The sequence below is a fragment of the Azolla caroliniana genome, unplaced genomic scaffold (genome assembly GCF_043228905.1).
Source record: "Azolla caroliniana isolate FFs.n. ecotype wild unplaced genomic scaffold, voAzoCaro1.0.p SCAF_7, whole genome shotgun sequence".
Taxonomy (NCBI): domain Eukaryota; kingdom Viridiplantae; phylum Streptophyta; class Polypodiopsida; order Salviniales; family Salviniaceae; genus Azolla; species Azolla caroliniana.
Genome location: NW_028230442.1, coordinates 17229967 through 17253129, shown reverse-complemented (window position 1 = coordinate 17253129; position 23163 = coordinate 17229967). Strand labels below are relative to the sequence as shown.

General features: G+C 42.7%; 1 protein-coding gene across 1 annotated transcript; it reads left to right on the top strand.

The window, feature by feature from the left end:
* The first annotated feature begins 21181 nt into the window (after window positions 1-21181).
* LOC147862093 (uncharacterized) lies at window positions 21182-22798 on the top strand. The gene has a single exon (XM_087322152.1). The coding sequence runs from the start codon at window positions 21305-21307 to the stop codon at window positions 22532-22534; it is 1230 nt and encodes a 409-aa protein (XP_087178278.1). The 5' UTR covers window positions 21182-21304; the 3' UTR covers window positions 22535-22798.
* Window positions 22799-23163: the final 365 nt, after the last annotated feature.

The following is a 23163-nucleotide window of genomic DNA, read 5'->3' as shown; positions in this document are numbered from 1 at the left end:
GTTGCAAAACTTCAAGAAGAGATTCAAGAATGTAAAAGAGCTTCTTTTGAAACAAATGAGCGCCTTAACAAGATTGAGTTAAAGGAAGCATTAAAAGAAGAAAAATTGGACACGATGAGGCGGGATGTAAGTGAGATGAAAAATGTATGTACAACGAAGTCATGGGCCGATGTATGTGGTGGGGATGTGCTATCAAACTCATCTAATATGCATGTGATGCATCAAGAGAAGAATATCGAAAACATAGATGTCCGAGAATTGAAAGAACGTGAACGACGATCAAAGAACATTGTCATCCGTGGGATTAAAGAAGAGAGTATTGAAACACCCGTATCCCTTGGAAAGGCCATTGGTGAATTTTTTAGCATGCATTATGGGATGTCAGATGTGAATGTATATGGGGCACACCGAGTTGGGAAACATGGTGTTAGTCGCTCCGGAGAAAGGCCTATTGTATGCACAATGACAGATGATACAAAGCGGCGGATCATACTCGAAAATAGTTGGGTATACCTCAAAGGTACACAATGCTTTGTGAGTGAAGATCGTACTATCTCACAACAAAATGCTCGTCGTAAAGCATATGAAGAAAGATTGAAAAACAAGGTTAAGGATGTGCCTAAAGATGGAAATGTAGGCAAATAGGGACACGTGATCTATGAGACTAACCCACGCCTTTTACGACTATGCTTTTGGAATTGCAATGGATACCCATGGAATGCGGGATTTGGCATAGAGGAGTTCACCGATGACTCGGATATCACACTTCTTGTTGAGACATGGGAGCATGATACTCAAAGGATTCAAGGTTTAGGAAACTATAATGTACACTCTTTGATATGGAAGAAAAATCCAAGACAAAGAAGAGGACAAGGAGGGGTGGCATGTTTGATTAAGAAGGAAATAGAGAAATATGTGTCAATCATAAAAAATGATGAAAATAAATGCTACATATGGCTCAAAATAGAAACACCTAATGATTTGCCCACTTTTGTAGTTGGATGTTACATCCCTCATCAAGATTCTAACTTTTATGCTTGTTTGGATAAAGATCAACCGTTTGCCAATCTAGAAGATGATATTGCTTATTTCAAATCCAAAGGGGAAGTTATTGTCTTTGGTGACATGAATGCTCGTACAAGAAGTTTCCAACTTGATTCACAAGAATCTTTCATGCCACATATCTCAAGGATGCAAGAGGATATGCAAATGTATAACCGCTCTTCTAGCGATGAAAAAGATCCAGACCAATTTGGGAAGTTACTCCTACAAATGTGCAATAGTACCGGATTGCTTATTGCAAATGGTATTTCCTTATGGCCCAACACTAATGGTTTTACATGTAGAAAACACAATGGAAATAGTGTGATTGACTATGTGCTACTTTTTGAATGTAGTTTGGATCGTATACATAAATTCTCACTTGGTGAATGGACACCGGAATCCGATCATAGGCCTTTATGTATCGATCTCAAATGTATGCATAGGTTTGATTGTGAGAAGGCTATTGAAGATAATAAACAACCGCACTTGAGCATGAACCTTAAGCGAGCACCCATGTATTCCAAGATGGTTGAGGATATGTTACAAATGACAAAGATACAACATGGTGCCACACTAGAATGCAAATGGGAAGCTTTCAAGAAAGTCATTCTCTCATGTACAAACAAATGTTTTTCGACCAATCGCACATCTTGGAAATGCACCAAGAAACTTAGGAAAAAATGGTTTGATAAAGAATGTCATGAAGCTCGAAAGTGCCTTATGGTTTTGGATGTAGTTAAGGATAAAGAGAATTACCAAAAGCATTTGCATGAGTATAAAAGGCTTATTCAAAGAAAGAGAAGAATATGGGAAGTTACTCAACAACTTATCCAAACGCAAGAGAAAGCACATGCATGTGCTAAATTTTGGGGAAATCTAAAGGGAAAACGTGTTGAGAGTTATGGTGACTTAACTCTTCATGACTTGTCTATGCATTGTAAGAATTTATATGAGTTATCTCTTGCCGGAAAGATGATGTGTTATGGTTCTCTTTCACATATGCCTCCCTTCTTTACAATTGAAGATATATGCATAGGACTTAAGAAATTGGCCTCTCGAAAGGCAAGCGATCTTCAATGTATAAAGGCTGAAATGCTCAAATGGACGGGAAAGGAAGCACATATATGGATAAGCGATATGTTTAATGATGCATTGCAACATGGTATGCCGTACGATTGGACTACAAATTGGATCAAACCTTTACATAAAGGTGGAGATATAAATAATGTAAACAACTATCGAACCATCATGGTTGGCTCATTAATGGCAAAACTATTTGGATGTATAATGGAATCAAAGATAAGTGTATGGGCTGAAAAAAGTGGTAAGAGAGCTTATGGACAAGCTGGCTTTCGGAAACACCATAGCACCATTGATCACCTTATCACCCTTCGAGTATTAACGGAGGAAAGTCGCCTTAGAGGTAAAGGTTTATATTGTTGCTTTGTAGACTTCAAGAAAGCTTTTGATATGGTACCTCGTGAGCATCTTTGGAGGCGAATGGAAGAACTTGAGGTGCCAAGTGAATATATGCTTGCAATTTCCCGAATTTATGAGAAGGTTATATGTTGTGTGCGCATGAGAGATAAACTTTCAGATTTTTTCAAAAGCACTATTGGTGTTAAGCAAGGATGCCCACTCTCACCAACACTATTTGGTCTATGCATTGATGAATTGGAAGAAATGGTTACCAAGTTTGCAAAGGAAGAATGTGTTGAAGAAGTTGCCATTGGGAATGTTGTGATTATGCTTTTGCTATATGCAGATGATGTAGTGCTTTTTGCAAATACTTTAGGAGATGCACAAAAGCTTATGAAGGCATTGGAAAAATTTTGCATGCATACTAAATTAAGTGTCAATAGCTCTAAAACAAAGATTATGCTTGTGAAGAGCCAAAAAAGAGATAAACCATGCATTATGTACAACAATGAGCCACTTGAATGTGTGGAAAGCTTCAAATATCTTGGCCTTGAAGTTCCTTCAAATCATAGATGGAATGAATGTGCTACACGCCGCTTAGAGGCGGGCAAGCGAGCATACTATGCATTTGAGAACACATGCAATCTTGGAGATATTAAGTGTTGGGTCCTCAAGAAATATCTTTTCGACACTTTGGTGACACCGGTTCTTCTCTATGGGGTGGAAGTATGGGGCGGTAGCATCCCTAAATCTATGTGGAAAGAGTTTGAAAATGTCCAAAAGCATTTTCTTACCAAGTTTCTACAAGTTAAGAAACAAACGCCCTACACCCTCCTCCTCCTTGAGACGGGATCGCTTCCCATTGAGATCATGGCCATGGAAAGGGTTGTTGAATACATGCTTAAGGTTCAAAAAAGTCCCTCACATCGACTTCCTAGAATTGCATGGGAAGCAAGCAAAAAGATCCAAAAGACGCATAAAAGCAAAATTTTGTGTTCCGGTTGGATGCAAGATATAGAAAAATGATTTGGTAGATGGGATGCGAGACACTTGCTTCATGATGCATCATTAGATTCCTCTGTAAATGAGGCATTTTTGCAACGCCAATGTATCATGACATGGGACAAATGTGGAGGCTCATGCTTCACACATTATACTACACATGTTGCACCTAACTACAAAACCATATTCTTCACGGAACGGGGAAATCGTACACATCCATACATATTAGAGCCCATACCGTTATCTTCCATTCGAACCATTGCTTCCATGCGACTTAGCTCACATGCATTGCGATGTGAAACAGGGCGTTGGGGTACAAGTGATGAGAGTGGTCAGTTATGCGCACTTTGCCCTAAACAAGTTCGCGAGTCTGAGTATCACACTTTGATACAATGCTCTGCCTTTGATCATATTCGACCATGCTTTACACATCTCTTCGATCGAGCCCAATCTTTGCATGAATTCCTCTCACAACCACAATGTGCACTCTCGATTGCAACATTCATTGGTAAAGTTCTTGAACATCGAGAGTCACTACTCACTTTCACACATATCACGTGAAATGTAATATTTTTGGTCTCATAGGTCATATTTGACCTCCGAAGACGATAATATAATCTATCTATCTATCTATCTATCTCTCTCTCTCTCTATCGTAATTAGCTTACACTACTAGCACTACATCTTGGGTTCAAAACCCAATTTTCTCAGTTCTTTAGGTGCATGGTTGTTCTTAACGAACGAGACCTCAGCCTGCTAACTAGTTACATGGAGGATCCTCTTCATGGCCAACTTCTTAGAGGGACTATGGTCACCTAGGCCATGAACCTATAGTAAGGATTGACATATTTAGAGCTCTCTCTCTCTCTCTCTCTCTCTCTCTCTCTCTCTCTCTATCGTAATTAGCTTACACTACATCTTGGGTTCAAAACCCAATTTTCTCAGTTCTTTAGGTGCATGGTTGTTCTTAACGAATGAGACCTCAGCCTGCTAACTAGTTACATGGAGGATCCTCTTCATGGCCAACTTCTTAGAGGGACTATGGTCACCTAGGCCATGAAACTATAGTAAGGATTGACATATTTAGAGCTCTCTCTCTCTCTCTCTCTCTCTCTCTCTCTCTCTCTCTCTCTCTATCGTAATTAGCTTACACTACATCTTGGGTTCAAAACCCAATTTTCTCAGTTCTTTAGGTGCATGGTTGTTCTTAACGAATGAGACCTCAGCCTGCTAACTAGTTACATGGAGGATCCTCTTCATGGCCAACTTCTTAGAGGGACTATGGTCACCTAGGCCATGAAACTATAGTAAGGATTGACATATTTAGAGCTCTCTCTCTCTCTCTCTCTCTCTCTCTCTCTCTCTCTCTCTCTATCGTAATTAGCTTACACTACATCTTGGGTTCAAAACCCAATTTTCTCAGTTCTTTAGGTGCATGGTTGTTCTTAACGAATGAGACCTCAGCCTGCTAACTAGTTACATGGAGGATCCTCTTCATGGCCAACTTCTTAGAGGGACTATGGTCACCTAGGCCATGAAACTATAGTAAGGATTGACATATTTAGAGCTCTCTCTCTCTCTCTCTCTCTCTCTCTCTCTCGCATGGCCTAATGGATAGAGTCATTTGATGTGTGTAAGTGGTGGAGAGTTCAAATCCTTCTAGAATGGTTACCTTTGCAACCACAATGTGCACTCTCGATTGCAACATTCATTGGTAAAGTTCTTGAACAATCGAGAGTCACTGCTCACTTTCAACCACAATGTGCACTCTCGATTGCAACATTCATTGGTAAAGTTCTTGAACAATCGAGAGTCACTGCTCACTTTCACATGTGAAATGTAATATTTTTGATCTTATAGATCATATTTGATCTCCGAAGATGATAACAAAATCTCTCTATCATTTTGAATAAATACCCATTTTGTTGTAAACCAACTATCTCATGGGCCAAATTTGGCCTTAGAAGACGTTAATCTCTCTCTCTCTCTCTCTCTCTCTATCCATCTCTCTTTTGTTCTGAAACTTAGTCGCACTTAAACACTTATGTAAAACAGAAAATATGTTGTGCAAGATTTAAAAAGAAAACAAGAAAGATACACAACAAATCAATGCACAATACACCACAAATTTTTAACGTGGAAAACCCTCAAAGAGGTAAAAACCACGAGACCTAGTCTAGAACTAATTCACTATCAATATAAATCTGATACACCAAAGTTCTACTCTAAACAAGTTAGAGTACTATGAGCAATCGAGGAATATGATGTTTCCTCAAAAATAAAAACTCAACAAAAAGGAACGCAAAAACCACCAAAACTCACAGCACGTGGCTGATGACGGAGGTGGCGATGTCCGGATGTCAGAGTGTGTTGGTGTACTTTAGAAAGATTGAAGGAATTAGCTAAGAAAGAGAGTATGGGCTCTCTGAAATATGTTTTTCTCTGTTGCATCAGAGAAATGTTCGTTTTTCCCTTTTTAACACACTCCAAAAAAGAATGTGTTACATAGTGTAGATATGTAACGTCTTCTTGTGTGAACCCCTTTCACACTATTTTAAAAAATACAAGTTTTGGGCATCCAATGCCCATTTTATTTACTTATTAATGTGGACAGAAAAACCTAACAATCTCCCCCTCTGGCCACATAGGAGAAGATTCCATTGAATCACTTAGTTTCTGTTCATTCCAACCAGCTTGACACAAAGCTCAAGCTTTTCTTTAGAGACTACCTTCGTCAACATGTCTGTGTGAATTTTCTTGAGTTGTATAAGTTGATCTTCAATTGCCGAGCGCAGCCAATGATACCTTACATCAATATGTTTCGTACGAGAATGGTACATCGAGTTCTTGCTTAGATCTATTGCACTTTGGCTGTCACAAAATATCACATAAGTTAGTTGACTTAAACCCAAATCTAAAACAAACCTTTTCAACCATAGCATCTCTTTGGCAGCTTCAGTGGCTGCAATATATTCCGATTCTGTTGTAGACAAAGCAACACATTTTTGCAACTTAGATTGCCATGACACGGCTCCCCCTGCAAATGTAAATAAGTAAGCCGAAGTAGATTTTCTCCCATCGAGATCTCCTGCCATATCTGAATCTGAAAAACCTTCAAGAGTTTGTTTAGAATCTCCAAAACATAAACATAATTTTGATGTACCTCTTAAATATCGAAAGATCCATTTTACGGCATCCCAATGAGACTTACTCGGATTGGAGAGATATCTGCTTACAACACTAACGGTATGGGCAATATCTGGCCTTGTCCTAACCATAACATACATCAACGAACCAATCGTTGAAGAGTAAGGAATTGAGGACATCTCTTCTTTCTCTTGCCCGGTATGTGGACAGTCTTTTCTACATGATTTAAAATGGCTAGCAAGGGGGGTACTTACCAGTTTTGCATTATGCATATTAAACCTTTCTAATACTCGTTCTATGTATTTTTCTTGAGAAAGCCACAACTTTCCACATTCCCTATTGCGAGTAATTTTCATGCCTAAAATATGCTTAGCATGACCTAGATCTTTCATGTCGAAGGCCTTAGATATATCCACCTTTAACTTGTGGATATTTTCTACATCTTGTCCTACAATTAGCATATCATCGACATACAATAAAAGAATTATAAAATTACCTTTAGAAAAATGCTTAACATACACACAATGATCTCCATTAGTCTTGGCATAGTCTTGACTTGCCATAAATGAATTGAACCTTCTATACCATTGTCTCGATGCTTCTTTTAGGCCGTAAAGACTTTTCCTCAACTTGCATACCATATGCTCCTTTCCTTTCTCTTCGAAACCCTCCGGTTGTTCCATGTATATCTCTTCCTTCAAGTCTCCATGCAAGAAAGTTTTCTTTACATCGAGCTACTCAATCTCAAGATTTAAAGTGGCCGCTAAACCTAAAACAACCCGAATAGAACTCATTTTCACAACTGGTGAGAAAATTTCATCGAAATCAATACCTTTCTTTTGGCTGAAACCTTTTACGACTAAACGAGCCTTATGTTTTACAAGGTTACCATCACCTTGTTTTAACTTAAACACCCATTTCTTTTTCAAAACTTTTCTTCCCTTAGGAAGTTCTACTAAATCAAAGGTATTATTTTTCTTTAATGAGTTCATTTCGTCGTGCATGGCTTTTATCCAATCATCCTTATCTTTATGATTTAAAACATCATAATAACTTTCAGGCTCCCTTTGGTCAAAGATTAAAACATAATCTGAACTAGAATACCTTACAAATGGTTTTCGTTCTCTAGTAGACCTTCTAAGTTGTTCATTGACCACCTCTGTAAGGAAGTTTGCTCCCCTCGCTCAAAACCTATCTGAGGTAAAATATCATCATGATTAGCTTCAGCCCTATTATTTATAATATCTGGTTCATCAACATCCTCACGGTTTTCGTCTTGTTGGGAAGCATCTCCATATGTAGCATCTTCGGTCGTAGGAATCGGGTCAAAATCAATAAGCCCACCATCTTCTTGAGTGTTAGATTCTTTGACCTTCTCAATATCTTTGATAGTTTGATCCTCAATGAATACCACATCACGACTTCGAATGAGCCTCCTTTCTATTGGCTCATAACATCTGTAACAAAACTCATCTTGGCCATAACCAATAAAAATACATTCTTTAGATTTAACATCTAATTTAGACCGTTCATCTTTAGCTATATGTACAAAACATTTACACCCAAACACATGTAAATGATCATATGAAACATTCTTACCATACCAAACTCTATTAGGAACGTCGCCCTGTAATGCAACAGTAAGAGATAGGTTAATAACATATGCAATGGTACTCAAAACCTCACCCCAAAAGGGTTTGCATAACTTCGCATCCAAGAGCAAACATCGAACTCTTTCAACTAGAGTCCTATTCATCCTTTCCGCCAAGACATTTAGTTGTGGGGTTTTTGGTGGTGTCCTTTAATGCTTAATCCCGTGTTCTCGACAGTATGCATCGAAAGCTCCAAGGTATTCCCCACCATTGTCAGTGCGAATGCGTTTCAGTTTTTTTCCCGTCTCTCTTTCTACAAAAACATGAAATCCTTTGAACACATTAAATGCTTGGTCCTTAGTTTTCAATGTTCGAATCCAAAGTTTCCTAGAATAGTCATCAATAAAAGTAACAAAGTTGAGTGCACCACCTATTGATTTTACCTTTAAAGGACCACAAACATCTGAATGTACCAACTCAAGTACCTCTTCCTTTCTTGAAGAAGAATGTTGTTTGAACGCGACTCTTCTTTGCTTTCCTACCACACAATGATTGCACATGTCTAACTTGGCATCTTTTAGACCCGGAAGCAAGCTTTTCTTTGCTAGACAATCAAGCCCCTTCTCACTAATATGAGATAACCTTTTATGCCACAGCTATGACATATTGTTGCTTTCAGCTGCATTCACAAGATTAGTAGAAATAGATGCTTGTAATAAATACAAACTAGAGCATTTCTTACTAGGAGCTACAACCAATGAGCCCTTAGTGAGTTTCCATTGTCCCTCATTGAAGATGTTGCAATAGCCATCATCATCTAATCTGTCGGTTGAGATAAGATGTAAGCGAATGTCGGGTACATGTCTTACCTCCTTGAGAATCAATTTTGAACCCGTGTTGGTTTCCAAACAAATAGTCCCAATGCCTACCACCTTTGAAAGATCGTCATTGCCCATCTTCACAACTCCAAAATCCCCTGAAGTATAAGAAGTAAAAAACTCCCTTCTAGATGTGACATGGAAGGATGCTCCACTATCAACAACCCAATTAGTTTCATTGGGAGCAAGATTAATCACGTTTTCATCATAAACAACAAGCAAATCATCTGATGAAGTTGTATTAACACGATTAGAATTGTTATCGTTACCTTTGTTTTCATGCTTACCGCCATAGAATGAACCATACATATCATACGTGCATTCGCATTCGAGAATGATTCAATCAAACGTGTATGGTAAATCATCTCAAAGTTGGATTGGATTGACTAGGGTCTATATTATGTATTGATTCACACTCAATCCTAATAAGTGGACTCTAATCCATTGTGAACCACCGACATAAGTATGGTTGCAATATTTGCATTGTATCGCATGCATACTTTTGGGATGCAAATCAAGACATCTCTATCATCCTCACTTTAGAACTTTACAAAAAAATGAGTATGAACTATAGAGATTGAATCAAAATATGTCATTATAAAATATAATCAAACGTTCAAAAACTCATAAAACGTATATTCGAGAATATGAAGAAAACATGACATAGGCAGTAGTAGCATAACAACTTACCACTAGGGTGACCTAATTTCTAATAACAAAGAAAGAAAAAAAGAAACGATCAAAAACTCATAAAAACGTATATTTGAGAATATGAAGAAAACATGACATAGGCAGTAGTAGCCTAACAACTTACCACTAGGGTGACCTAATTTCTAATAACAAAGAAAGAAAGAAAGAAAGAAAAAGGAACATGACACTAACATAAAATTTTGCCATGACATAGGCAGTAGTAGCATAACAACTTACCACTCGGGTGAGCTAATTTCTAATAACAAAGAAAGAAAGAAAAAGAAGAAAAAGAACTGTTGGGATTTTCGGTCCCTCCGGATGGGATGTCCGGAGATGAATGACGGCAAGCCCGGTTCCGTAACCACAACCGGAGGATGAAGAGTACCCGGCATGAAGCCGGATGAAGAGACCCCGGCTACGGAGCCGGATGACGAAGACCCGGCTACGGAGCCGGATGATGAAGACCCCGGCTACGGAGCCGGATGATGAATGTACCCGGAGAGAGATCCGGATGCGGGGACATATTTGTGAATATGTTTGCCAAGGGCCCTTGAGGCTATATTTGTAAATAGCCCGAAAGTCATATGTGTATAAATATGACTTAGGGCAAACTGTTTATTGCTGCTGTAAGTTGTTGCTCATTTTCTGTTCTCACTTAGAGAGAGTGAAGAGTGCAGCCGAGAGAGAGAGAGTGAAGAGTGCAGCCGAGAGAGAGAGAGAGAAAGACGAAGAGGTCGTTGCCTCTGTGTAATACCGCCGCCTGTGGCGAGGACAGCGAGCTCAAGGTCGTTGCCTTGCAGCTCGCCATTGTATATTTCTCTGTGCATAGTTTTGGTTTGGAGTCTTGCACTCCCGTGGTTTTTCCCGTATAGGGTTTTCCACGTTAATCCCTGTGTTATCGTGTCTTTCTCAGTGTTTCCTATTTTCTGCTGCATTGTTTCGCGACTACTCGGTTGTGGCCGAGCGGTGAAGGAGAATCGAAGCGGCGATTCCCAACAAGTGGTATCAGAGCGACGGCAACACAGAAAATGGAAGGCGGCGGTAGTGGGCCTCCGGGCATGATGGTGCTGAATGCGCAGAACTACGCCGACTGGAAGATCAAGATGGAAGATCTTCTAATTGTTCGGGACCTGTACGAACCGATTGACAGGTCGGAAATACCGAAGGGAGTACTTGAGTCGGAATGGAAGCTTCTGAACCGGAAAGCCGTAGCGACGATCCGGCAATATGTCGATGTAAGTGTCCTGCAACATGTGGCGAACGATACGAACGCCTATGAGATGTGGCGGAAGCTGTCCGGACTGTATGAGAGGAAGAATGCGTTGAACCGGACCTCCCTGATGAGGAAGATAGTGAATCTTAAGTACCGGGACGGCGAGAGCATGGTCGAACACGTAAGCACGTTCATGGGATTCGTGAACCAGCTTGCGGCGATCAAGTTCCCGTTGGAGGATGCAATGCAAGCCATCATTCTGATGTGTACATTGCCGGAAAGCTGGGAGAACTTGGTGGTGACCCTCAGCACCTCCTGCACCGAAGATAACTTGTCTCTACAAACGGTAAAGACAAGTATTTTGAATGAAGAAGCGCGTCGGAGAGATAAAGAACCGGCCTCCGACACGAAGGCGCTGCTTACCGAATCGGAACGGGGAAGACAATGGAACCGGAGTCCGCAAAGACGGGAGAAGTCGGGGACCCGGTCGCAGTCAAGAGGAAGGCCCACATGCTTCCACTGTGGGAAGCCGGGGCACTTCCGAAAGAATTGTCGGCATTACCGAAAAGACAACGGAGCCGTCGACACCGATTCGAAGAAGTCACCGGAGAGAAACGGTGCATACCGGGGAGCCACGGACCGGAGAGGTTCGGATCGGCGAGGGCAGGACCGGAAAGGAACAACGGCACTCGCGGCAAGTGAGGAAGAAATCATGCTCATCACCGAAGAAGGTGAACTAAACGTTGCCGGCGATGAGACGACCTGGGTGGTCGATTCCGGAGCATCGTTCCACCTGACCCCGGAGAGAAGATACTTCTCATCCTACACAGCCGGTGAGCATGGCTGTGTCCGGATGGGAAATGAAGGTACGTGCCGGATTGCCGGCATAGGAGACGTGTGGCTGATGACATCAACCGGATGCAAAATGCTGCTGAAGGATGTCCGACACGTTCCGGAGGTTCGACTGAATCTGATTTCGGCCGGAAGGCTAGACGATGAAGGCTACACAGGTAGCATCCGGAACGGCGAAATGAAGTTCAGCAAGGGGAGCTTGATAGTGGCTCGGGCCCGGAAGGTCAACACACTGTACCTGATGAATTCCCGGCTATGTCCGGAGGAGCTGAACGTGGCAGCCGACACTGCCGGTGAGCTGTGGCACAAGAGACTGTGCCACATGAGTGAGAAGGGGATGAAGAGGCTTGCAGAAGACAACCTCATTCCAGTGAAGCATGTGCACCTGGAGAAGTGCACCGATTGCCTGGCCGGTAAGCAAAACCGGACCTCTTTCCACTCAAGGCCACCGACGAGACGCAGCGCACCATTGGAGCTGGTGCACACTGACGTGTGTCAAGTAGAAACGAAGTCACATGGCGGAGCCCAGTACTTCGTAACATTCATAGATGATCACAGCCGGAAGCTGTGGACGGCACCGTTGAAGACAAAGGACCAAGTGTTGGGCGTCTTCAAAGAACTCCACGCGAGAGTGGAAAGGGAATCCGGCAAGAAGCTGAAAGCGATACGAGCGGATAACGGAGGGGAATACCGGGGGCAGTTCGCGGAGTACTGTCGCTCGAAGGGAATCCGGCTCGAGTTTACTGTGCCGAAGACGCCGGAACTGAACGGGCTGGCCGAGAGGATGAACCGGACCATAATGGAGAGGGTCCGGAGTATGCTGGCGCATGCGGAATTACCCAAGGGGTTTTGGGCTGAGGCAATGTCGACGGCGACATACGTGATAAACAGGTCACCCTCAGTACCTTTGGACGGAGACACGCCGCAGAGAGTGTGGACCGGTAGGGAAGTATCTTACCGGCATCTGAAGGTGTTCGGGTGTCTCGCATACGTGCATGTGGCAAAGGACCGGAGAGGAAAGTTAGATCCAAAGACCCGGCCATGCATATTCCTCGGTTACGGCGACGACGAGTTCGGCTACCGAGTATGGGACCCGGTCGACAAGAAGATATTCAGGAGTCGAGACATCATCTTCATGGAGGACAAGACACTCGCCGACTGGGAGTCGGAGAAGAAGATGAAGAGCTCCAAGTCGACCGATGAGGATCAACTCTACGAGGAGCAGTCCCGACCGGCAAGGGACCGGTTAACACTCGAAGATCCGGCCGAAGACGGTGAAGAAACAGAACTGGCCGAAGACGATGAAAATGATACCGGAACCGGCCCCGATCCCGAAATGGATTCGGATGAAGAAGAATCGGAAGAACCGGTTACCGAAGCTCCGGAACGGAGATATCCTCTAAGAGAGAGAAGGGCCCCCCGGAGATTTCCGGAACCAGAGCACGTGCTGCTAACCGACGAGGGGGAGCCGGAGAGCTTTGAAGAAGCGAAGCTTGACACCCATAGCCGCAGGTGGTTAAGTGCCATGCAGGAGGAGATGGATTCCCTGCATGAGAACCACACATATGAACTTGTGGAGTTGCCGAAAGGAAAGCGGGCACTTCGAAACAAGTGGGTGTTCAAGCTGAAACCGGGAGATGCCGGAAACCCCCCGAGATACAAAGCCAGGATCGTGGTGAAGGGGTTTTAGCAGAAGAAGGGCGTCGACTTCGACGAGATATTTGCCCCGGTAGTGAAGATGACCTCCATCCGGACGGTGCTGAGCATAGCGGCAAGCATGGACCTCGAGGTAGAACAGATGGACGTGAAGACGGCATTTCTTCACGGTGACCTCGAAGAAGAGATCTACATGCAGCAACCGGAAGGATTCGAGAAGAAAGGGAAGGAGCACCTGGTATGCCGGTTGAAGAAGAGCCTTTACGGACTGAAGCAGGCTCCCCGGCAGTGGTACCGGAAGTTCGACTCCTTCATGACCGACGAAGGGTACCACAAAACGCAGTCCGATCACTGCGTGTTTGTGAAGAAGTTCGAAGGAGGAGACTTTCTAATACTCCTCCTGTACGTGGACGACATGTTGATCGTCGGACGGGACCAGGTCAAGATACGGATGCTGAAGAAGGCTCTTCACCGAACCTTCTCAATGAAGGACCTGGGTCCGGCGAGGCAAATACTAGGGATGCACATCATCCGGGACCGGAAGAAGAAGCAGTTGTGGTTGTCACAGGAGAAGTACGTGACAAAGGTGCTTCACCGGTTCAACATGTCGGAAGCAAGACCGGTGGGGTCAACACTCCCGGCAAACTGCAAGCTGTCCAGCAAGCAAAGCCCCAAGACAAAGGCTGAGAAGGAGGACATGATGAAAGTACCATATGCGTCTGCCGTCGGGAGCTTGATGTACGCGATGGTGTGTACCCGACCGGACATAGGATATGCAGTCGGAGTGGTGAGCCGGTACATGAGCAATCCCGGCAAAGAGCATTGGAACGCGGTCAAATGGATACTCCGATACCTGAAGGGCACGGCAAACGTGTGCCTCCGATTCGGCTCCGGAAAGCCCGAACTCGACGGTTTCACCGATTCGGATATGTCGGCTGATGCAGATACCAGCCGGTCCACATCAGGGTATGTGATGACGTATGCAGGGGGAGCCGTTTCATGGCAGTCAAGGCTGCAGAAGACGGTTGCGTTGTCAACCACGGAGGCGGAGTACATGGCGGCTGTTGAAGCCGGCAAGGAAATAATATGGATGAAGGACTTCATTAGAGAGCTCGGTATCCGGCAGGAGGAGTACCGACTCTACTGCGACAGTCAGAGTGCCATCCACCTTGCAAAGAACGCGGCCTATCACTCCCGGACGAAGCACATCCAGCGAAGATATCACTGGATCCGGGAAAGGATAGAAGACCAGGAGTTCGTGCTGACGAAGATCCACACGGACGAGAACGGGTCAGATATGCTGACCAAAGTGCTCACACCCGACAAGCTGGAAGCATGCCGGAAGAGGATCGGATTGGAGAGACATCCCATGCCGAAGTGAAGGGGGAGTTTGTTGGGATTTTCGGTCCCTCCGGATGGGATGTCCGGAGATGAATGACGGCAAGCCCGGTTCCGTAACCACAACCGGAGGATGAAGAGTACCCGGCATGAAGCCGGATGAAGAGACCCCGGCTACGGAGCCGGATGACGAAGACCCGGCTACGGAGCCGGATGACGAAGACCCGGCTACGGAGCCGGATGACGAAGACCCCGGCTACGGAGCCGGATGATGAAGACCCCGGCTACGGAGCCGGATGATGAAGACCCCGGCTACGGAGCCGGATGATGAATGTACCCGGAGAGAGATCCGGATGCGGGGACATATTTGTGAATATGTTTGCCAAGGGCCCTTGAGGCTATATTTGTAAATAGCCCGAAAGTCATATGTGTATAAATATGACTTAGGGCAAACTGTTTATTGCTGCTGTAAGTTGTTGCTCATTTTCTGTTCTCACTTAGAGAGAGTGAAGAGTGCAGCCGAGAGAGAGAGAGAGAAAGACGAAGAGGTCGTTGCCTCTGTGTAATACCGCCGCCTGTGGCGAGGACAGCGAGCTCAAGGTCGTTGCCTTGCAGCTCGCCATTGTATATTTCTCTGTGCATAGTTTTGGTTTGGAGTCTTGCACTCCCGTGGTTTTTCCCATATAGGGTTTTCCACGTTAATCCCTGTGTTATCGTGTCTTTCTCAGTGTTTCCTATTTTCTGCTGCATTGTTTCGCGACTACTCGGTTGTGGCCGAGCGGTGAAGGAGAATCGAAGCGGCGATTCCCAACAAGAACATGACACTAACAAGAGGATATGAGTAAGTTGGGAATCAAACCCAAGACACAACTAATAGTAGCACAACAACTTACCACTAGGTTGTACTTAGTTATAATAATAAAATTAAATAAAAGAAAAAAACTATTATAACACTAACATAAAATTTTGCTATGACATGGTAATAATGAGAGAAAGAGATGAGAAAATTGGGAATCAAACCCAAGACATAGACAACAATAGCATGACTCCTTACCACTAGGGTCAACTAAATTATAACAATAATAAATGAAAAAAAAGAAAAAACAAAGGATTGTGTACTTTTCCCATTTCAAACGTGTTCGTTTCCACACATTGGAATGCTTGCACGAACACGAATATTACGTTGGTAAGTTACCGCTAGATGTGTGGTTCTCCTTTTTCCACTTGTAACAATACCTCTTTATGTGTCCTGTTTTACCACAAAAATGACATTCTAGATTTTTATACCTTGGTTTTGATTTACTTCTACTCCTCCCTCGGTTGTTTTGACCTTGGCTTGTATGCTTACTCCTCCCTCTCTCAACCATCAAGACCTCCGAATGTGACAATGTCCCTTGTGTCCTTCGTCGCATCTCCTCGTTTAGAACACCACTCTTGACATATTCCGTAGTTACAATTCCATTTGGGGCTACATTAGTTAGAGATACCCTAAAAGTTTCCCATGAATTAGGGAGAGTGTTTAACAACCATAATGCATTAATCTCATCATCAAATTTCACACCCATACTAAAAAGTTGGTCAAAACATCCTTGAAATTCATTTAGATGATCTAAAATGGAACTGCCTTCTTTATACACTAAATGCATTGCTTGTTTAAGCAAGAATAACTTATTGTTACCTGCCTTTGATGCATACAACGTTTCGAGTTTATTCCATAGAGCTTTAGCATTAGTTTCATTCGCAATATGGTTTAAGACATTGTCTCCCACCCATTGTCGAATAAAACCACATACCTGTTGATCCTCAAAAAGCCATTCCTCGGCAGTTTTGCTCTCTGGTTTAGCATCTGCAAAAACAAGTAAGTGTAGAATTTTCACAAAAAGAGGATCTTTCACCTTACCTTTCCATTTGTGCTAGTTGGTGTCGTTCAAGCAAACCATTGTGGAAAAAATTGTCTCCATAAGAAGTGCTCAACCTCGCTCTAATACCACTTGTTTCGAAACTTAGTAGCACTTAAACACTTATGTAAAATAGAAAACATGTTGTGCAAGATTTAAAAAGAAAACAAGAAAGATACACAACAAATCAATACACAATACACCATAGATTTTTAACGTGGAAAACCCTCAAAGAGGTAAAAACCACGGGACCTAGTCCAGAACTAATTCACTATCAATATAAATCTGATACACCAAAGTTCTACTCTAAACAAGTTAGAGTACTATGAGCAATCGAGGAATATGATGTTTCCTCAAAAATAAAAACTCAACAAAAAGGAACGCAAAAACCACCAAAACTCACAGCACGTGGCTGATGATGGAGGCGGCGATGTCCGGATGTCAGAGTGTGTTGGTGTACTTCAGAAAGATTGAAGGAATTAGCTAAGAAAGAGAGTATGGGCTCTCTGAAATATGTTTTTCTCTGTTGCATCAGAGAAATGCTCATTTTTCCCTTTTTAACACACTCAAAAAAAGAATGTGTTACATAGTGTAGATATGTAACGTCTTCTTGTGTGCACCCCTTTCACACTATTTTAAAAAATACAAGTTTTGGGCGTCCAAGGCCCATTTTATTTACTTATTAATGTGGACAGAAAAACCTAACATCTTTGAGTGATGCTACCAATGTCATACATGCTCGTACTTCTTTAGATTGGATCACTCTCCACTTGAGGTCGTGAGCATGGAGAGTGTTTGGTAGTACATACCTCAATATTTAGAATAAAATGTCCATATCCACTTCCTACAATTGCATGGGGAAGCAAACAAAATTCCTCAAAAATACTCTATAACACTCAAAAGAGTACAATAAATTGATGGATTATGTTCTAAATTGATTTTGAAATATTGTATATATTTTTCTTATCTTTCATGTGATTACTAATCTTGACCGTGGTTGACCATATATACAAGAAGTTTGTTGAGAAGTGAACCAAACTTTTCATAATTCTACTTTCTCTTATGTAAAAAAAATACTTAAATTTATGCAATTTTTTTGGCATGGCTTGTTTTCTTTCACACACAATAAACAAGAATGTCTCAGTTTGCTTAGATTTGGTGAAGTTTTTTCCTATTTGATTGTCCCGTATGTCTAGAATCTAGAAAACACAAAACTACCTTGACTTTCTTCACAATTCTAGCAAGAAAAAACACTTGTTTTAAGCTACCAAAATGCCCTGAACTTCTTCCTACTTTTTTTCCTAAAAAAAATACCAAAAAGACCTCTACACTTTCAATTAGATCAAAGCAATACATTTAATTAATCTTTACTCTCATGAATAGTTTAGATTGACATTAACAATTAGATGGTTTTTGGTGGTGTTGGGAATCAGACAAGGTAGAACACACCCATCTTGTGATTGAGAGATTATTCTTCAAACTACTCGAATCCCATGAGGGAGAGTCAAAAAATTCATCAGTAGACTGCCAATGCGCTCATCATCGTTGCTTTCATCGCAACTCCTCTTAGGGACGATTCAGGATGTCTCCCATGAAGGGTTTTTAGTGAGAAACATGTTCAGATGATCTTGAGAGAGAGAGCGAGAGAGCTCAACAATGGGTTTTTTTTCCATATCTTCAACATGGTTCAAATGAGGAGATGGAGATATTGTTCCAATTTTTACGTTATTGGGGACTACAACACAATTGGAATATGCGTAATGCTTTCGTGTTTGATAGTAAATGTTAGACTAGATCTTAATGTAAGCATATGATAAGGATATAATAGATAGATAAAAAAGAAAGGAGATAGAAAAAGAAGGGTGTCGATCCACCTTACCACTCCCGATCGAAGGGATCGAGATGGACTCGAGCCTTGATCGGCGTCTCATACCACCGTTATGGCATCGAGTCGTACCTGGTACTAGCGTGCTCGCTACAAGAGTTTGATCGTCGGCGTGCAGCACAACACAGTCGAAAATGCTTGATCAGGCAACCACACGCTCTGATACCATGTTAGGAAATGGAGTCTGTGGTGATTGCAATGCAGTGGAAGGTGAACGTAGGTGTGTATGTGTAACTGCAGAGAGAGAGAGAGAGAGAGAGAGAGAGAGATGGAGAGCTCAAGAGACAGAGATAGACAAAAGTGTATATAATATTAACAAAATGAAATACATCTAACATTAACTAAGTTACAATGAGTTGGTTTATATACCAACTAAGCTAGGGCAAGCGCCCTTTCTACTATTTACAAAACTAGCCTGGAATGTCCATGAGCTAGTGTGAAACCTATCTATGGGAAGTTGAATTCGATTCTCAACAAATTGCAACATTCATTGGTAAAGCTCTTGAACAATCGAGAGTCACTGCTCACTTTCACATGTATCACGTGAAATGTAATATTTTTGGTCTCATAGGTCATATTTGATCTCCGAAGATGATAACAAAATCTCTCTCTCATTTTGGATAAATACCCATTTTGTTGTAAACCAACTATCTCATGGGCTAATTTTGGCCTTAGAAGACATTAATCTCTCTCTCTCTCTCTCTCTCTCTCTCTCTTTGAGTGATGCTACCGATGTCATACATGCTCCTACTTCTTTAGATTGGATCACTCTCCACTTGAGGTCATGAGCATGGAGAGTGTTCGATAGTACATACCTCAATATTTAGAATAAAATGTCCATATCCACTTCCTACAATTGCATGGGGAAGCAAGCAAAATTCCTCAAAAATACTCTATAACACTCAAAAGAGTACAATGAATTGGTGGATTATGTTCTAAATTGATTTTGAAATAATGTATATATTTTTCTTATCTTTCATGTGATTACTAATCTCGACCGTGGTTGACCATATATACAAGAAGTTTTGTTGAGAAGTGAACCAAACTTTTCATAATTCTACTTTCTCTTATGTAAAAAAATGCTTTTCTAATGTTATTTTCCTGGCATGGCTTGTTTTCTTTCACACACAATAAACAAGAAAGTATCTGTTTGCTTAGATTTGGTGAAGTTTTTTCCTATTTGTTCGTCACATATGTCTAGAATCTAGAAAACACAAAACTACCTTGACTTTCTTCACAATTCTAGCAAGAAAAAGTACTCTAGTTTTTAGGCTACCAAAATGCCCTGAACTTCTTCCTACTTTTTTTCCTAAAAAAAATGCCAAAAAGACCCCTACACTTTCAATTAGATCAAAGCAATACATTTAATTAATCTTTACTCTCATGAATAGTTTAGATTGACATTAATAGTTAGATGGTTTTTGGTAGTGTTGGGAATCAGACAAGGTAGAACACACCCATCTTCTGATTGAGAGATTATTCTTCAACCTACTTGAATCCCATGAGGGAGAGTCAAAAAATTCATCAGCAGATTGCCAATGCGCTCATCATCGTTGCTTTCATCGCAACTCCTCTTAGGGACGATTCAGGATGTCTCCCATGAAGGGTTTTTAGTGAGAAACATGTTCAGATGATCTTGAGAGAGAGAGCGAGAGAGCTCAACAATGGGTTTTTTTTCCATATCTTCAACATGGTTCAAATGAGGAGATGGAGATATTGTTCCAATTTTTACGTTATTGGGGACTACAACACAATTGGAATATGCGTAATGCTTTCGTGTTTGATAGTAAATGTTAGACTAGATCTTAATGTAAGCATATGATAAGGATATAATAGATAGATGAAAAAGAAAGGAGATAGAAAAAGAAGGGTGTCGATCCACCTTACCACTCCCGATCGAAGGGATCGAGATGGACTCGCGCCTTGATTTGCGTCTCATACCACCATTATGGCATCGAGTCGTACTTGGTACTAGCGTGCTCGCTACAAGAGTTTGATCACCATGAGGTCAAAGTTTCGACATAGTTGAAGGTAATCCTGAATCCCTCCTTTACACTCTTGGTTAACCCTCACATGTTATCCTCGTGTGTAAAATACTAAGATACTAGTTACCACGGGATATTATATGGTCATGCCCGTAACAGTAAACAAGGGGTGAAAGCCTGCCTATATGAAGAAGTTGAAAGGTATTCTTATGTGGAATTTCTGGATGTTTAGAGCATGTGGGGATCGTATTTCCTCAAATGCATATTCAGGTTTTTTAATGGCATTACAAGACGTCCCTCTCCCTACAACATAGGCATAGGTAGGTAGAGGAGACTCTAAGAAGTGTTGTAACTGTGGATTTGGATTTTACATACAATTAATATAACTATGTGCTTTTTACAAGAAAAGAAAGAAACTGAGAGATATGAGAGGGCCAGGGGTATTGTGGGCATTATCCTAATTTGTTTGCCCCCCACAGCAGGAAAGGGTATGGTTTGTAATTACAGGAAACCCCAGGTCTCCTCTCCAACGAAGACAATTCATCGATCCTCTCTGTCTCTCTGTTTAGCCATGGCCAAACACAGACGCAGACGCAGACGCAGACACAGATACTGAAGAAGAAGAGAATTCTTCCATGGATTCTGCTATCACATCATCCTCGCCCCCTTTGCTACCGCTGAGCAGAGCTTATCTGTAACTTGGCTATGGAGGAGAACAGCGCAGGGACAGAAGAGGAGAAACCTGTAGTGGCAATCGCACCATCGCCTCCTATAGAAACCCTAGGAGACGACGAGCTGTGCCATATCCTGTGCCGCGTTCAGAACCCTGCCGATCGGAAGAGCCTCTCGACGGTGAGCAGCAGGTGGCGACGCCTCGAGCGTCTCTCGAGGACCCGCCTCACCATGCTTTCCTCCTCGTCTTCATCTGCTGCTGCTGCAGCGATGGCGGCGCGGATCCTCCCTCTCTACCCGTCATTACAGCACATCCAAGCGCACCATGCCTCTCTACCCTTCATCGCCGCCCTGTGCCCTCGCCTCCAAACCCTAACCCTAACCAGAACCCTAACCCTAACCCCACCCTGCTTTCATGCGATCTCATCCCTTGATAATGATGATGATGATGATGATGATGAAGGGGCCGGGCCCGAGCTCATGCGGGAATCGGTGGCCGCATTGGCCCTCGGGTGCCGGCTTCTTGTCCGCCTCTCGGTTGGCCATTGCCCGGCCATTGTGAACGACGCCGGATTGTCCGCCCTCTCGGCCTCGTGCCCCTCCCTATCCCACCTCGACATCTCCGGATGCTTCCATGTCACCGACACGGGCCTCGCGGCCATCTCCCGCCTCTCGTCCCTAACCTCACTTATCCTCCGAGGATGCCCCTCCATCTCCGACCGAGGCCTCCACTCCCTCTCCATCTCCTCGTGCCCCAAAACACGGCCCTCTCTCCGAGAGCTCGACATCTCGGAATGCCCCCGTATCACCGACTCGGGCCTCGCGTCTCTCCGCGACACCCACCCCAAACTCGAGGCCCTCTCTCTCTCGAAATGCGGGCCCCGTGTCACCGACCGATCCGGCCAATTCGTACTCCCCGCCATGTCCTCCCTCCGGAAGCTCGACCTCTCGTGGCTCCCAAACATCTCGGACCATTCCATCGTCGCCATCTCCCTGGGCTGTGTCGAGTTGCGAGAGCTCGTGCTCACCGGGTGTAGACTCGTCTCAGGGTTCGGCGTTCACACTTTCTGCGGACACTTGTCCTTACAAGCGCTTGTAATGGCCGAGTGTGAAAATTTATATGATGACTTGGTGGCCGTCGAAGAGTTAGCCATGACATGCGTGTCGTTGGAGTTTCTTGGGCTGGATAGGGGCTTGAGGCAATGGATGGCTAAAGAATCTCTCGATATGATCGAGAGAAAATGCAAAATAGAATGGCTTTGATAAAAGAAAAGAAACCACGGTGGACACTGAGTCATCATTATTGGCAATGAGGTAAAAATTCACTCAAGTGTTTTTGTGTGCTTCCTGGTAGGAGAACAAAAAAAAAAGTCGCATCACAAGCATAAGTTCTTTTGATTGACATAAACTCTTGCAATTCTTTCTCATGATTTCTTATGGTTACCAATCCATGAAAGAAAAACATGCCTCATGATTAACAATCGACAACGGTTTGGTTTGAACCGAACCGTGAAACCGTGACATAACACCTCAACGGTTTAGATGATTCAGTTTGGTTCAATTTCAGGTTTGGGTCAACGGTTCAGTTCGATTCGGTTTGAGCCTTTATCAACTTCACCATTTCTGATTTAAATGGTTTGAAGGTTTAGGGTTTGATACTTTGATAATTTTCTTAAATATTTTTTTAAAGAACCTTTTCATTTTAAAGCCTAATTTTGATATTTTAAGAAAAAAACTTTAAATATTGAAAAATTTAAAATTTAAAAGTAGAACTTGAATTTTGACCTAACTTGAAAATCGAAACTCGCAAAATCATGGATTCAACGGTTTGAAAATCTCTAAAGCCGTTTGGTTTGAGCTTGAACTTTTGTAGCGGTTTGGTTTAAATTGTT

Bases quoted from the DNA above. Each gene is read 5' to 3' on its own strand.
- LOC147862093 (XM_087322152.1), top strand. From the start codon at position 21,305: ATGGAGGAGAACAGCGCAGGGACAGAAGAGGAGAAACCTGTAGTGGCA.